This window comes from Furipterus horrens, unplaced genomic scaffold, assembly GCF_987537825.1.
Source record: "Furipterus horrens unplaced genomic scaffold, mFurHor1.1.pri manual_scaffold_9, whole genome shotgun sequence".
Lineage (NCBI taxonomy): Eukaryota > Metazoa > Chordata > Mammalia > Chiroptera > Furipteridae > Furipterus > Furipterus horrens.
This window is the reverse complement of record NW_028327179.1, coordinates 100,606,697-100,622,909: the sequence shown is the minus strand read 5'-3', so window position 1 is coordinate 100,622,909 and position 16,213 is coordinate 100,606,697. Positions and strand designations below refer to the sequence as shown.

Genomic DNA, 16,213 nt, shown 5'->3' with positions numbered 1-16,213 from the left:
ACTCCCCCTTTTCCAAGCACTTCTCCCACTTCCATATGAGACTGGTGCCCCTCTAGCTGCTGCCCTGGCCATCGTTCCCAGAGTGGGTGGGTCTGCGGACGTTCTAGGACCGTGGGGGCCCTTTAAACAAGCGGACTCTGCTAAGAGACCGGCAGTTTCTGCCTCCACCCCAACCCCCACTGGTCTGCACAGTCAGAAGCAATGAGGCTTGATGTTCCCCGGCGCTGGGACCGTGAGCTGCGTAGGCTACTCAGGAGCTGGGAATGCTCCCCAGGTGTCCCTCCTGACTTTAAAACGTGTGACTGCGCTTTCTGCTGGCCTGCCACTGCCGCCGCTGCTGCCGCCAACCCACACTGTGTCCTCTCCACCCTGGCTCCCTCCCTTCTACCTGTCTGGATGAGTATTTCTTCTTTATACCTTTGTTTGCTGGACTTCCATGCAGTTTGATTTTCTGGAACTTCTGGTTGTCTCTAGTTCTGAGGTAGTTGTGTTCCTTCTTAGTTGTGGAGGGAAACGCAGCGTGTCTGTCTACGCCTCCATCTTGGCCGGAAATCTAATGTGAGTTTCTTGAAGGCAGCGTGTAGCTGGGTCTTGCGTTTTTATCCAATCCAACAATCTCTGCCTTCTAACTGGAGCATCTATTTTGTTGTATTTAAATCTACAAGCTTGTTGCGTTTTGTTTTCTATTACGTACCGTCAGGTCTAGTAAGACGCTTAAACTGCCTTGTGGGCCAAGACACAAGAACGGAGAAAGCACCCTACTGAGAGGCCATATTGGTGAAAAAAGTCACTCTGTATTTTGGGTATTTAACAGAGATGATTCCCAAATTTATATCTCTAACTAAAATACCTCTATATCCAATGACCGATTTCACAACTCTGCCTGGGTGTTTCACAGCCAGCCTTAATATCAAGCATACAAATTCACGCACTTTCAGCTTCAAAGTCGTAACTCCAGCTAAAAAACAGAAGCGTCCCCCACGGCGAGAACACAGCGGCCCAGCAGCCGGGCCCAGGTGTGTCTCATCGCATGACAAACGCAGGGCAGCGCGGGCCGGAGGCGCCGCCACACACGTAGGCAGGTGATTACAAAGAGCCTTTATTTTAAACATGGATAATACCATAATTAATCAAAATAATTTATAATAGTCGACTGCCTCTTAAATATGATTTCTTATCAGTGATGCCTTCTGAAGTTAAAGTGGACTTCGTTTGCTTAAAATGAATCGTCTGCTATGAAGTCTTCCAAGGAAGAAAACTATGACAAGTCCCAATCAGATAAATGCCATTCCATTATTAAAGGGGATTAAAAACAAGCATAAATTAATCTGAATAGACCTAGCAATTTCCTGGGTTTTACCCTTCTATATAAACCTGACTCTTTATATTAAAACTGTATTCTGGTTTCTACCATAAGCAAGAAATTCCTTAACAGCAGCGTAGAAATGACCTCATGGTCTTGGTGACACGGAGCTCTTCCCTCCTGGCGGCCACCGGGGCTCCGCCTAACACCGTGTACCTGCCGTCTCCCCTCTGCTAACCTTCCCTGACGCCCACGGAAGGACAAGCAGGACGCAGCCGCTCCAGCATGGGCTGCACTTCAGCCTTCCAGGTGCCACTGCTGAGAGGAGGAGCCGTCACAGATCGCCATGGCGACAGAGCCTTTGTGACTCAGGGGTTCAGCTGCTTTCAGGCACTGGCCCACTGACACCTGGTACAGCCGATTATTCTTCTGAAAGATAAAAGGGAGGTAACTTACAGCGCTCACTGCTGGAATGCGGTGAGATCCGGAAGACAGGGAGCGCTGACGATGCCATACAGGGGGCTGCTCGCTCAGAACCCCCTCCTGCAGGCGAGCAAGGCCCCTCCGCCTCCGCCCGTCCGCCCTGAGCAAGCTGCTCACTCACCCCGAAGGTCCACTGCTGGGACCCCCCCGACCCGTGGCACTTCATGAGCCTGGGTGGGTCTGATGATCGAGTCTCTGACATGTCCAGGCATAGGAGGTTACTTAAAACCAGCTCGTGGTCTTCGTTATAAACCCAGATCTAAGGAAGAAAAGAAAAGATAAAAACCGAAGCCCCTCCCACAGCTGCCAGAAAAAACGAAGAGCTAACGGGCATCCAAGTTAGAAGGAAAAAGGAAAACCTGTTATTTGTGTAAGGCATGGTGTTCTGCATAGAGAACCCTGAAGACTCCATCAAAAATCTACTAGAATAAATGACGCCAGTGAAGCCGCAGGGTCCAGCATCCACGTACAGAAATCTGCGGTGTTCTACAAACCAGTAACGAGTGCTCAGGAAGAAATGGAGGAAATAATCTCACTTATAATTGTATCAAAACAATCACATGCCTAGGAATAAATGTAATTGGAGATAAAAGCCCCGTATGCTGAAAGGTATATGACGCTGACCTATCTCCTTGGGCAGAGGGAACCAAAGAAAAACGGGGTCTAGGTCAACCTAATGACATTTTCTGAACAGCAAAGAAAACCAACAAAATGAGAGAGAACTTACTGAACGGGAGAAGGTGTTTGCAAATGATGTATCTGACAGGGTCGATACCAGAAATTACCAAGAACTCATACAATTTAACACCAAGAAACAAAACAGTCCAACTTAAAAATGGGCACATGCCCTGGCGGTGTGGCTCAGTGGATTGAGCACCGGCCTGTGACTCCCAGTCAGGGCACAGGCCTGGGCTGCGGGCCAGGTCCCCAGCTGGGGGCGTGTGAGAGGATGTTTCTCTCACTCCCTTCCCCTCTCTCTGAAAATAAGTAAATAAAGTCTTCAAAACTAAAAGGAAGAATGGGCAGGAGACCTGAATACACACTGCTCCGAAGAAGACACACAGGCGGCCGACAGGTGCATGAGAAGGTGCTCAGCATCACCCGCCATCAGAGGGACGCAGATTAAAACCACGAGGTATCACTTCACACCCGCAGAATGGCCGTCGTCAATGAACCAATGAACGACAAGCACTGGCAAGTGTGGGGAAAAGGGAACCCTTGTGCCCGGCTGGTGGGAACGCAGACCGGTGCGGCCGCTGTGGGAGACAGTGTGGAGATTCTTCAAAATGTTAAAAACGTGAGCCGGCGGTCCCGCTCCTGGGTATTTGTCCAAAGACAACGAAAACACCAACGGAAAAGACACCGCCCCCCTTACAGCGGCCACGACGCGGGGGCGGCCTAGGTCCCGGTGGCAGACAGGCGGGTGAGGGGGGCGGTGCGTGTGCACAGTGGGGCCTCCCCGGCCGCAGGAGAGGAGACCCTGCCCCCCCGTGACACAGCACGGACGGGCCCGCGGCGCACTGTGCTGACTGAGTCAGGACACAGCACCTCGTGCTCCCACTCAGCTGTGGACGCCAAGGAAGCAGGGTGAGCGAAGAGTCAGAGGCAGGTCGTTAGAGCGAGAGGACAAGCTGACAGCTGCCGACGGGAAGGGACGGCGAGAAACGGTGCCCTTCCTCCGCCGCTGCCCACAAACCCGTGCGGCTTCCGGTTTAGTCTAACTGCGAGTTCAGCTATCGCTCCAAACAAAGGAAACCTCAGCCCACCCCCCACCCCCCCACCCCCCCCGCAGGACGCCCACAGGCACGGGGGCGGCTCACCTGACTGGGGTCTCGGTAGTCACAGGTCTTCAGCACCACGAGGCCCCCCTTCTGGCTTGGGCGGCCCTGGGCCACCAGGCACTTGCTGGTCTGGAGATGGTAGAGCTGGGGAAGGAGAGACTGGTCATGAACCGGCATCAGCGGGGCCGGGCTGGCGAGGGAGCTTGGGGGGAGCGCAGAGATGTCAGCCAGAGGCCCTGAAAGCATGCTGTATTTCTAAACCCTGGCTGCACTGCACAGGAGCACGGGAGCATAGCTTAAGGTTACAGGCAACTTTAACCACATACGCAGGCAACGTCAAGGAGACATTCCACCAGAGATGGGGGCCCACTAATCTGCAGGGAAGGAAGAAAACTAAACTGTCACCTCTGCCAGGAAAACGACGCTGGGGACGCAACAAGAGGGACAAAGCAAACACTCCCTGGCCACGTGTAACGTACGGGCTCCGCTGGGGAGAAACGCGGTTATAAACGCCGCAGGACACGGGAGCCGAGCTGCAGGAAGGAGGCGGGGCTCCGGCGGAGGGCCACTCCCACGCTGCCTGGGGCTCGCCACGCCGGGCAAGGGTCTCAGCGGTGTGGGGCCCCACTACACGGTCACGTGGCAGCCCTGTATCCACGTCAACAGAAGCACCTGGTCACGGCGCCGTGCTGACTCTCAGCCTTAGGTGACAGAGCGGGGAGGGCGCTCGTCCGCAGCCCAGCAGGGACAGCAAAACGGCTCGCAGAGGGGGTGCGGGAAGAGGGCGGGAATTCCTGGCCAGACCCCTACACCTTAAGTGGGACGATGAAACCGAAGTGATTCTATAAGAAACAAAAGGGAAAACCTACACAAATGTGGCTGATCAGCGGGTCTTCTGCTCGGCTCAGGGGACCGCGCAGAACGTCACCTGTACCGGCGCTGAGACCGCACCGGCTACTTGCTGTCTGCAGTCAGCACCCAGGGCCGAGGCCGAAGCGCACGCAGCTGGCCCAGCCGCCCCTTCGCCGTCCTTACCGCCAGGCCGCTGCCAGAGGAACCTGACCCTGCCTTCCCTGCACGCATTTATAGCGGTCCTCTGGGAGCACGCGTGAAACTTGCAGAAGTTAGGGGTCACGCTCTCTTTACACTGGCAGGCCAAGATCTTGGCAGCAAAGCTGCTGGAACTTCTAAAGTCTTACACCTGAGAAGAGGAAGCTCACAGGAACGGAAGGCAAGTGGAAGACTATCGTTACACGTGTGTGAGGTCTGCGGTGTCATTTACCACATTGTGCACCTGTCAGTGAGGCGCCCAGATAAGACTCTGTCCTTACCCGTCCACGCCGGAGCACTTTGGGGCGTTTGGGCCCTCTGTTGATGAAGATGGGCTGCTGGGGTTTGGCGTTGGGCCCCGATATCTGCATCTCTGGGTAAATGTTATCCAAATACCATTTGAACGATTTACAGCCCAACCTCTTCCTCAGTTCGACACGCTCACTGATGTTTCCGTAGCTTCTCGTCCTCAGATCAGGTCTTAAGGAAAAATACTGCTCCTGGGTTTAGAGAAGAAAATGGGTTTTTTGTTAAAACGAGTGTCATCGTGATATCCGAGGTCTTAAAGAACAAGTGAAAAAACGGATTATGAGTAAAAATAGTTTTCATGCCCATGTTTTCTTGATGCTGACAAAAATCAGGCCCTTAATTAACAACGAGACATCTTCAATTCTAAAATACTCGCTGATTTCAGAAATGGCAAAACGTAAATGTGGCATCGTAAACTGATTCTGAACTGCACCTCAGAACTGACGCACACGCTCCCTGCGAGAGCAGCGGCCCTCAAATGGACGTCAGGACTTCAGTTCCTAAAAGCCACTCAAGACTCCGGGAGGTTCTGTTTCTGTGTGCTGTGTCTACCGATATCTACCGTATTAAAAGTTAGAATTCAGAAATTTAAAACCATTTAAGTCATTAAAAATAACCTCATTGCCAACTGACGCAACACGCCTGGAACGAACGCTGGCTGGGACGGCGGCCCCCTGTGTCACTGCAGGTCACGTCAGTGGCCCAAGGGCTCAGCTGGAGTCTCCTGTCTGCGTTCCACCTGGGTCTCCCAAGTTAAGGAAAAGATGCCGTTTCAAATGAGAATATTTTAATAACTTCCAGGTAACTATGGCCGTTCTTTTCTGATACCACATCAGAACTTCTAAATGGTCAGCTGCGATGCGGGCTGTGATGTCATCACGCTGCATGTCCTGCGCTGCGGCCCTAAAACCTGCTGGTCTAGTCAACCTCGCTCTTCGGATGGATCTTTTGCCCAGGCACCACTTTTATGTCTTCATGCACTGGTCCCTTGGAAAATACTGGTCGTGAAATTCTTCCAAACAGATAAATTTCACTATACAATCCCCCAAAAAATTATACTCAAAAATATCACTGCTGACATCAGCAGAAAAGTTCCGAAGTGCCTGGAAGCTATCGAACCTGTCTTCTGGTGGCGAGTACCAGCAGCCAAAACCCTAACTTTCCCTGAAAGCTGGAATGTTACCATTTAGAGTAAGTATCAGCAGTTGTCTTCCTGGAAGGGAGAGGCTCCATGGCTCGTCTTTTAGACCCCACCCCACAAATTCCCAAACAGGCCTGGCTGTGACCCCTCCTCTCACACGGAGCACCCCACGGGGAACGGGCCGGCTCCGTCACAGCCCGAAGCCTGCGCGCACACTTCCCGGCAACAGAAGCGCTCTCTGCGCTCCCGCTGTGAATGCTGACAGAGGACCCGAGGGGCACGGCGGGACCTGATACGACGACCTCCTCCTACGTCACCATGATGCTCTCAGATAAAACCGGCCTTTCCTTTTTATTAACGTCTGAACAAACCGGCACGAAGGCGCCCTCGGCTGCCCGTGCCGCGGTCCGAGCTCAGGCTGCTGACAGGTGATGGTCACCCCTGCGCACGGCCCACGGAACGCTGGCTGCTGGCAGACGGCCCACCCGGGCCTGCAGGCGCTGTGAGTGCCGCCGTGCTGGACAGTGGAGACTCCAAGGGGACTGGCAGGAGGCTGCACCTCCAGGGCTCAGCCCGTGGCGAGAGGGGAGGTGTCCCGACCTCGACCCCCAAGCCCAGCGCGCCGCTTCCCCCTGGTCCTTCCCCCGGGACACCTGCGTTCCCCTCCTGCTCAGAGTGACTGCTCTCCTCCTGGTCATTCCTGTGGCCCCAGACCTGACACAGGCCCAGGAAGCGCTTGTTTAAAAAACTTAAGTGCCCACAGCAGCGTTTTCCGCATTAGTCAGAAAGGGCGAACAACTCAAATGCCCGTCAGCCCACGGGAGGATCAACAAGCCGTGACGCCGTCACACACAGAACGTCGCTTGGCAATAAAAAGGGGGTCATACGTGGTGTGCGACGGGCAGCCCCGATACGCCCCTGTACGTGGTCACGGAAGGCCCCGTGTGGTGCGAGGGCACCATGTAAGGCGTCCGGGCCGGGGAGGTCTGCGGGGGGGGCGGGCTGCTGGGGCCCGGGGCCGGGCGGCCGTGGCCCGAAGGTGACAGCTGAGGGTACGGAGTTTCTCTGCAGGGTGACAGCATGTTCTACACCGTGACTTGTGGGCCGTCCGTCAGAAAGCTGTGGCCAGGACGTCACAGAGGCGGGGAGGGGACGCCGCCGCACAGGGTCGAACGCGGGAGGCGGGAATGGGATGACAGAGGCCCAGGGAGTCCAGGGAGGGCCCGCGGGACTAAGGGAACTGCAGGGAAACAGAGTCCGTACGATGCCGGCTGCCTCGCCTCCTGCTGGTTGGTCACTTGGAAAAGTCAAAGAAGAGTCTAAACAGAGTGGAAACTGGGAGAAGAGAAGAGAGAGGAGAAACCCAGACAGCGGCCACCCAGACAGACACGCCCGGCGGGGGCGGCCCCCTTCCCCGGGCTCACCTTGTACTCATCCAGCCAGACGTGGGCCAGCCTCAGCGAGTTGTGCGTCATGGTGTCCTGGCCTTCGGGAGACCCATACGGCCGCCTTTTTCGGAAAATGTGCCCAACTCTAGAGCAAGGGATGATGAAGAGCTTACCGCCGCACATCCAGATCTGGTCAGAAGCAAAGGACGTGTTAACAGGTGCCTCACGTGCTATGAAACCGATGCGTGAACTGTCACCAAACTACTTTTTAGGGAACAGGTATTTGTGGGCCTTTGCACGGTGTTCTCTCTTCTAGCTATGACTATGCAGAAGGAAGAAAGTCAGAGTATCTTTTTATCATCTGTCTGTCAGAGGAGACGCCAGTGTAATATTCTTTTACCACCACGTGTCTGGAATCAGCTTACCGGGCCTTCCAGCCGGTCGGGACACCTGACCTCCAGGCCTCGGGACAAACAGGCCTTGGTGTTTCAGTTTTATAGGTGCTTTTTTATAAAATATATGGATACTTATTTTTAGAAAAAAGTTATCAAATATAAAGGGTAACTCTAGGTCAAGATTCAAAAGATCTTAGTTCGGGTCTAAATTTTATTTTGTACTATTAGTTACGTTTTGTGAGATTTAATTGCCTCATTTACAAAACTAAGACTGAACTAATGCTATCTATTCCTTTCAACTTTAAAAGTCTAAAGATTACGTTAAGCGGAAACTACCTTTAAAAACCACTGTGGTCAGTACATTTGCAAAAAATACGGAAGACATGTGGGAGGTGCTGTGACATCGTCTGCAGTGGACTCCGCTCTCCAGCCGGGGGCGGGGGGGGGGGGCGGCGGCGAGCCTTTCCCTCCCCCTTCTCTCCCTCAGCCCGAGGTACTGTGTACAGAAAGCATTCGGTCAGCGATGCCCGGGGTGAAGGTCCATCCGCCATGTGAACTGATGGGCTGCTTCAGAAGTGGGACGGGGGCTGTCACTGGTTTCTCCAGGGAAATGGGGTAGGCCGGGCGGTCCTGGGCACCAGGGAGGCCTGACCCCGACTGTGCACAGCAGGAGCAAAACCACACTAAATGCACAGCAGGTCCTGAATTTGTACCAGACCCGCGCTGCGACCGGCCCTTCTGAGGGCTTCTAAATGAACGAATCTAAGGCTCCTTGCCTGCTTATGACACTGAATGGGTACATGGATATTATCCGCATCACAGATTGTGGCAAAGTGGCATTCAGGAAGGACAGTGTCTTAATAAAGATAACCAAAGAGGATCTGCAGAAGACGGGGGTCAGGGATGTCCACACGAGTAACCAAGCATGCAAAGCGGAGATTACCCGAAACGAGATTTCCAGGTTCTCTCCCCCCCAGATGTCCATGCCGCTGTCATACCGCCCCAGCTCATCAAAGTAGTTTCTGTTCATGGCAAACAGCCCTCCCGCCATCGTAGGCGACCTAGAGAGGCAGAAGGATTATTGTATCAATTTATGCAATTACCTCCTCTTTTTGTTGTAAAAACCCAGTGTAGCTTTGGAACATTACTAATAAAAACTAGATTAACTATTATTAAAATCTTATCTGATACCAGGGAATCAGCTGGGCCACAAAACCGAATTTTCTAGGCCACCACTGATAAGCTAGGTAACCGCTAAATGAAGGCTATTTTTCTAAGGACCAAAAGCACTTTCATTTTTATTATAACCGTTGCTGCCAGAAATCCACCGGACGTGAAGGACCTAACTCCTTCCAGCAGTTTCAGACCCCAGAGCCGCTGGGATAAACGCTGGACGCCAGGACCCCCACGTGGGACGGGCCACACCGGTCCCTCGGAATCCGACGCACACATGCGGCAGAGCAGCGGCTCTCCCAGAGGGCGATTCCATCCCCAAGCAAACGTTTCTTTCCCTTCTGGCGACATTTTTAGCTGTCTGGGTGGGGGTGCTTCTGGCCTCCGAGGGGTGGGGACCAGGCATGCTGCTGAAGGAAGCATTCGTCAGGCCCAGAACGACAAGACTGGGAAGCCTCCCCAAGCGTGGAGCCCGGCTTCCGGGGGCCTCCGTTCCGGAAACTGCATCAGGTGAGTGGGATGTCAACACCCCAAGCTGCCTGCCGCGCACGAAGCCAAGTTCTCTATGCAAGGAAGCATCACCCCCAGGTGTGAGTGCATTGCTGTAAGTTTTCGCATACGGGGTCTGGGACTAAACAAAAATAAACACGCAAACAAATACATAACAAAGCAATCAGGAGGCCACGTCACGTGAAAGAAAATGAGAGAAACAAACCACCCTCGGTAAAGCGAGTGAGCAGGGTGTCGATAACGAAGCTACCAGGCAGAGACTTGAAAATAACAACTCGATATGTCCAGGCATAAAAGATAAGACTTAGAGTTTAGAGGATAATTAGGTACTACCAAAAAAGAAACCACATTTATGCATATCTGAAAAATACTGCTGACAAGGGAAATTATACGCAGCCAGTGAAAGACGACCTTCCAAGGAAACGAAATAAGACTTGCTGACTTCTCGCCAGTGGAAGCCAGAGGCTCTAGAATAAAACCTTCAAAGTCCTGAAAGAACGTAACTGCTGACCTAGAACTGGAGAGCGAGCGAAGTTATTCTCCAAACTAATGGTGAAGCAAAGACAGTTTTGGAAAGACGGGAGTAATCACCAGAAGGTCCAAGCAAAGGCAAGACTTCAGTGTGTGCTTCGGTCAGAACGAAAACCACCCCAGGGCAGGTCTGCAGAGGCAGAGAGAGCAGAGTAACACAAAGGGAGGACCATGTGGGTCACCCTCGGTGAATCGCAGTTACATGTCTCATAGGTACAGTGTACTTTTCCACGTACACACACATTTCAACAGCATGACCAGGAGGGACACCGGAGCAGGGACGCTCTGAGCTCCTGGAACTGTCTGAGGGAGTACCGGTTTCTGTTACACTTAGGAAGGTCAAGGATGTACGCCGTAGTCCGCAGGCAGCCGCTACCGTAACAGTGTCTGAGACTGTGTGACTTCTAATAACGCAGCAGCTACTGGGAACAAAAATATATAAAATCGTACCTCGGACCAAAAGAAGGCTTAAAAAGAAAAAAGAACAGGACAAATACACACCAGGCAGCACACTATCACCATACACACAAAATATAAGTCATCGCTGAATGTGATCAGCTACATGCTTTCGTTAGGTCACCGAGCTTTTCATTGGTTTAAAAACAAAACATAGAAGCAAGTACATGCGGCTTACGGGGACACATGTAAACGTGAAGCCAGCGGAGTGGGGGGAGCCCGGCAGCCACGTCAGCGTCAGACCGTAAAGCCACGTTTCAGTGTCTGGCATGCAGAACAGAGAATTCGTGGTGACGGATGGTTCCATTCACCAGGAGAATGAAGGTCTAAGTTTACGGGTGTCTATGAAAACAGCCTCAAATACATGAAGGAAATATTACAGAACTGTGAGGAGAGACACCTGAGGGAAACTTTACACGCCACTTTCAGTAACTGGTAGAACATAGGAGTTAGAAATTAATAAAAATATGGAATATTTGAGCAACACAATAAACTTGACCAAACTGATACAGAATCCCGTCTTTAACAACTGCAGAAAATACACATTTTCCAAGCCCACAAGGAATATTGACAAAAATTAATCATGCTAGACCAGAGAGCAAGCCTCATCCATTTCTCCTGAATTAAAATCACATAGTGTCATTAAATGAGGAGTAAATAAGCACTATAAAATCTCCCAATGTCCAGAAAACAATACATGTACTGCTAAATAACCTATGAGTCAGAAGATATCACAATGGAAATATTTTTAAATAAATGATAAAAATATCATTTCTTAAATACCTGTATTAGGGAAAAGGCTGAAAACTAAAAAAACTAAACATCCAACTCAAGATGTTGGCAACCTTAACACAGGACGGAAGTGCAACAGCAGACAAAGGGGCAGGGAAGGGGGGGTGTGGGAGGAGGAGGAAGGGGCGCTGCGTTCCGGCCTCCCCGAGAGCAGCCGTGGCACGGGGCGTCCGGGCAGGCGGGAGGAAGCGGGCAACGGCCCAGGGGCCGGCTGCGGGGCCACAGACCCCGGGCACCCGCCACCGGGGGAGGGGGTCGTGCCCGTGACCGGCAGGCTCGCGCCTGGGAGCAGAGCCGCGAGCAGGGACGTCGGCACCGGCGCTGTTTGCAACGTTAGGAAACAAACAGAAGACCCGCACCCGGAGCCACCCAGCTGCCGCACCGAGAGCAGCCTGCGTGAGTGCATCGGGGTGGACTAGGGGGACAGGCGTGACCCCGCAACGACAGGCCGTCGGCCGTGTTTAAGGCCACGCTGAGCACAGGCCCGAATCGCGGGTCCCGCGGCTCCCTCACGTGGGGCCCAAGGGCAGGCAGGCACGGGCCGCACTGCCCAGAGATGCGCGCACCGCGGTAACACTCCAGGGACACCAGGAGTCAGCGGTCAGGTCAGGGCGGTGGCATCTCGGGGACAAGGGCAGCCGCTGTCCCCAGGAGGGGGCACGGGGCACCTGGTGCCGTGTGGTGACCCCAGTGTTGCTTGTCGTGTCTACATTATGGCCACCTCTGAAATCGTGTGCCTACATGTACCTTTTACATGAGCTGTTTTTACAACAGCGAGGCGACAAAAGAGGAGGTCCAAGAACTTCCTAAAAAGTGGGACTACAAGCCCCTGAAACTGACGTGGGAAATTTAAAAGACAACAAAAATAAGGAAGGAGAGACTGCACTGAAGAGCAGACGCACAGCATGAGAGAGCGGGATGTGCGGGAGGGACGTGAAGTGCTTCGTGTACCCTGACTTTGTCGCTGCACTGGGAGCCCCCCCAGAAATGCCGGGCTGCAGAAAGGCTCCTGCGTCACGTGGTCGTCACACATTCACAGGAGCGAAGACCCGAGGGCAGCGAGCCCACCCAGGCCAGGGAGCCCCGAGAGCCCGCTGGCGGGCCTGCCCCCTGACCTCACTAGGCTGTGCGTCCTCGGGAGCGGGGACAACCCCTCCCTCCCGCACCTCCCGGGCACCGGGCAGACTGTGACGCAGGGAGCGCTCAGAAGCTAACGGCAGGCTACGCGGACGCCACGCTGCGTACGGGCAGGAGGAGCTGTCTCTAAGGAGTCTTCCCTGCCCTGAGGCAGCGCCGGCGAGGACCTGCAGACACTCGGGGAAGCCTTACTTGATGGGTGCGGTGGCGCCTTCCGGTCCGCCCAGCTCAGACAGGGGCACGAGGTCCCACTTGAAGTGCAGCCCCCAGTTGAAGCCGCCACGCACCACGGGGGACGAGCTGTAGGCCAGCGTGTCCGCGCTGATGATGTCGATCACAGGGCACACGACCGTGCGCCGGTCGGCCCGGATGGCGGCCAGCAGCGGCTGCAGCCACACGGCGTTCACCTCGCAGTGGCTGTCCAGGAACACGAGCACGTCCCCTGCGGAGGGACGGAGGGCACGTTTGCAGGGCCTGGGTGCCGGCGCCGCTCCCGGCCGCCCTCCTGCGGGGAACCCTGTGAGCGGCCTCCCCCCTTCCCCCAAACCCACAAAGAGCTGGAGCAATCAGCAACGAAAAGGAGAAGCAGCTCCTCCCCACAGGCAGAGTGGATTCAAGGCTAATGACGATTCTTTCAACTCCACTCACGGACGGACTCACGGACGGACGCACGGCCGAGCTGACCCACGGAGGCGGCGTGCGGGGCGTCTGTGGGAGGGGCACAGCCGCGCCACCCGAAGCACGTGCCCTACGGCGCGCCGTCACTAAGTTTGCACTTTTCTGATACCGACCATCTTTTTCTTTCTTTTTCCATTATGATCTGCTCTGTCCTTGTTCAGAAACTTGCCTCAGGGACGTGAGAAACAAGCCCATTTGGGGGAAGTCAGGCTCGGTCCCATGTGGCCACGTGCCAGCCTACTTCAGCGAGTCAGACCGAAAAAGGTGCCATGTTTAGAACGAAGAAAAACTGTGCCTCCCTTCTCCGCAAGGACCCTGTGTCTCTGGCCTCACGTCCTGTCCGTGACCAGTGTCCTGGCTGCACGCCCGCCTCCCCGTGTGCGCCGGCAGCTGCTGGGCTGCACGCATGCACGCGCGCCGCGGCCTCGGAGAGGCTGTTCAGGCGCCGACCACCTCCCTCTCACTGTCCTCGGGGGGCGCTCATGCCTGCGGGGCTGCCGCCGTCCTTGCCTACAGAGGGACGGCACCGGTGCTGTCAGTAATTCGCGTGACAGCCACAGCGACATGTTCCGTGGGGGCGTCTTTAGAATAATGCTATCTGATGACGTTCTCGCTTCTCAACCGCTCGGCACAACCACTGAGTTATCCACGGCCCGCCTCCCCGCTCCCACTCACCAGGAGGGGCTCCCAGTGTCCGATGCGAGTGTGCCCTCTGCCCCGCGGGCCCTGCAGACGCCCCGCTTCTCGCTGGGAGAGACCGCACGGTGTGAGTGCTCGGGCTGAGAGGGAGGCACTTACGTCTCATGCCCGTAAATCCGTCCTCCGGCCGAGCCGGCAGCCATAAATAAATTACATTCATGATCTGGGGGGGCCGAATTCATGCAGTACATGCACTGTTACATACCTAATATTTTTAAATAAATTCATTTAACTTAAATTTATTTTAAAAGGAAGTTCTTTCCCCAAAATCATAAATGACAATCAGGATCACCAATCGTACACAGTTAACCATGAGAGGAAATACAGTGGAATCGATACAACGTAACTGAAGACTATCAGATGCATTTTCAGCAGAAGAGTCTACATCTGACGCCTGTTCTTTCCCTTTGAAAGGGCTGAGATAAGTAGGAGGGGGGAGCTTTTAAAGATGCAGGGGTACCGATGGAGACTTCCTCCTTAATGGGCTCAGGAGGAACAAGAGGAAAATTTTAAAGAAAATACCTTCATAATTATGTCAGTTTTTTAAAAGATTTTAATTATTTTCAGAGAGAGGGGAAGGGAGGGAAGGGAGAGACACATCCATGTGCGAGAGGAACAGCGACTGGCTGCCTCTCACACGCACCCCAGCTGGGCACCGGGCTGCAACCCGGGCATGTGCCTAAGCGGGAATCGAACTGGCGGCCTTTCAGTGTAGGGGACCACACCCACACCACCGGGCCACACTGGCCAGGGCTGTAAGTCAGTTTTTACCATTCTGTCTGCTTACCCAGCGAAAGCAACGCCCAACGCCGCGTACGCCTGTAAGAACTGTTGGCACCCGTCAAATCTGACAGTGTGCGTATATATATTTTAAATTCTGTATTTAAAAAATACAAAACTTCAGGTGCGTTTTGGTTTGGCCTCTTCGGCTAATGCACGCGAACAAGATACGAACGTGTTTTTGGTGCAGGAATTAACAGCGAGGGCCTTCAGGAGAACAGACCTGGGAAGACTCGGGGGCTCCGCAAGGCCCTGCCCACACTGCGCGCCCTCCGCTCTCCGCGGCCACGCCGCCTGAGGGCCCCCCCTCACGGGTCTCCGCGGGACCCACACAGGCCCCAGAACGGCCCCCACTGCTCAGCCCCCCGCGGCGCCCACGGGAGGGGTACCTGTGGCATGCGCAGCTCCGATCATCCGTCCCCGGATCAGCCCCTCGCGCTTTGTGTTCCTGACCACCTTAATCTTCCCAGGGAGGCGGCTCTGGACAAATTCATCCAGCTGTCCTTTCAAGTCATCTGAAAACAGAGTCCCGTCGTTACTCAGACCACACAAGACACAGAGACATTTTACAGTTGCTCTGAAGCTGTACCTAGTATTGAACTTGCAACCTTTTGTCAGGTAAATATAGACCCTTCTGCTTTATTTTAAAAGAAGACTGTGGCTTATCCTGTGAGGGAAGAAAACAGTAACACTCACCTCCTCTGGAACCATCCGGCAACAAACCCCAATGGGACTGGACTCCCAGTTTCTCTGACGGGTTATTAGTGTATAAAAATGCAACCAATTTCTGAATATTGATTTCGTATCCTGCTACTTTACTGAATTCACTTATCAGTCTACTGGTTTTTTGGTGGATTCTTCAGAGTTCAGCAAATGACGACAGTTTTACCTCTTTCCCAATCTGGATGCCTTCTCTGTCCTTCCTGTCTGACTGCTGCGGCTCGGATCTCCGATACTAAGCTGAACAAAAGGGGTGAACGTGGACAGCTTTGTCCTGTTTCTGATCTTAAGGAAAACGCTTTTAGCTTTCCCCCACTGAGCATGGTAGTTGTGGGTCTGTCATATATGTGGCTCAAAACAAAAAGATGTTTTTTTAAAATGTAAACCAAGCGAAAAATTTCAAGGGCCAAACTTGGGTGCAGATCCCAAAGGTAAAGCAGTTTCGTCAAGACTACGCTCTGCGCACTGGGCAGGCCTTCCCCTGGGGTCGATTCCAATGCCAACTGCAGGGGGAGGGCGCTCCCGTCCTCTGCGTCATGGACGGTCAGCTGACGATGACGTCAGTGCTACCGGGGACAGCAGCCTAGGACCCGCGTGGCCGTTACAGCATCGCTCACCAAAGTCACTGTCATCGTCCACGAGGATGATTTCGTGGAGCAGCCGGGCAGGCGTGCGGTCCAGGACGCTGTGTACGGTCCGGAGCAGAGCAGACAGGGCCTCGTTGTAGAAGCAGATGACAACGCTGGCAGCTGGCAGGTCCGCCGGGTACGTCTTGTCTTTGCACCTGCAAAGGTGAATGAGGCAAGTCCCAGCCTGCAGGAGGCTCAGACGGTTAAGTCCATGTTCACTGAACATCATCAGCTACGACCTTGTTCAGCCTCCTCCTT

General features: G+C 53.9%; 1 protein-coding gene across 1 annotated transcript in view; it reads right to left on the bottom strand.

The window, feature by feature from the left end:
- Window positions 1–1,083: 1,083 nt before the first annotated feature.
- Window positions 1,084–16,213, bottom strand: part of GALNT11 (polypeptide N-acetylgalactosaminyltransferase 11) — a 32,821-nt gene continuing 17,691 nt past the window's right edge. The window contains exons 4-12 of the mRNA XM_090287717.1: window positions 15,944–16,110; window positions 14,996–15,121; window positions 12,642–12,891; window positions 8,794–8,911; window positions 7,492–7,644; window positions 4,899–5,117; window positions 3,607–3,711; window positions 1,908–2,045; window positions 1,084–1,732 (exon numbers count right to left, since the gene is read on the bottom strand). Of these exons, the coding sequence (XP_090143843.1) occupies window positions 1,601–1,732; window positions 1,908–2,045; window positions 3,607–3,711; window positions 4,899–5,117; window positions 7,492–7,644; window positions 8,794–8,911; window positions 12,642–12,891; window positions 14,996–15,121; window positions 15,944–16,110 (1,408 nt within the window). The 3' untranslated portion in view covers window positions 1,084–1,600. The remainder of the gene's footprint in view (window positions 1,733–1,907; window positions 2,046–3,606; window positions 3,712–4,898; window positions 5,118–7,491; window positions 7,645–8,793; window positions 8,912–12,641; window positions 12,892–14,995; window positions 15,122–15,943; window positions 16,111–16,213) is intronic.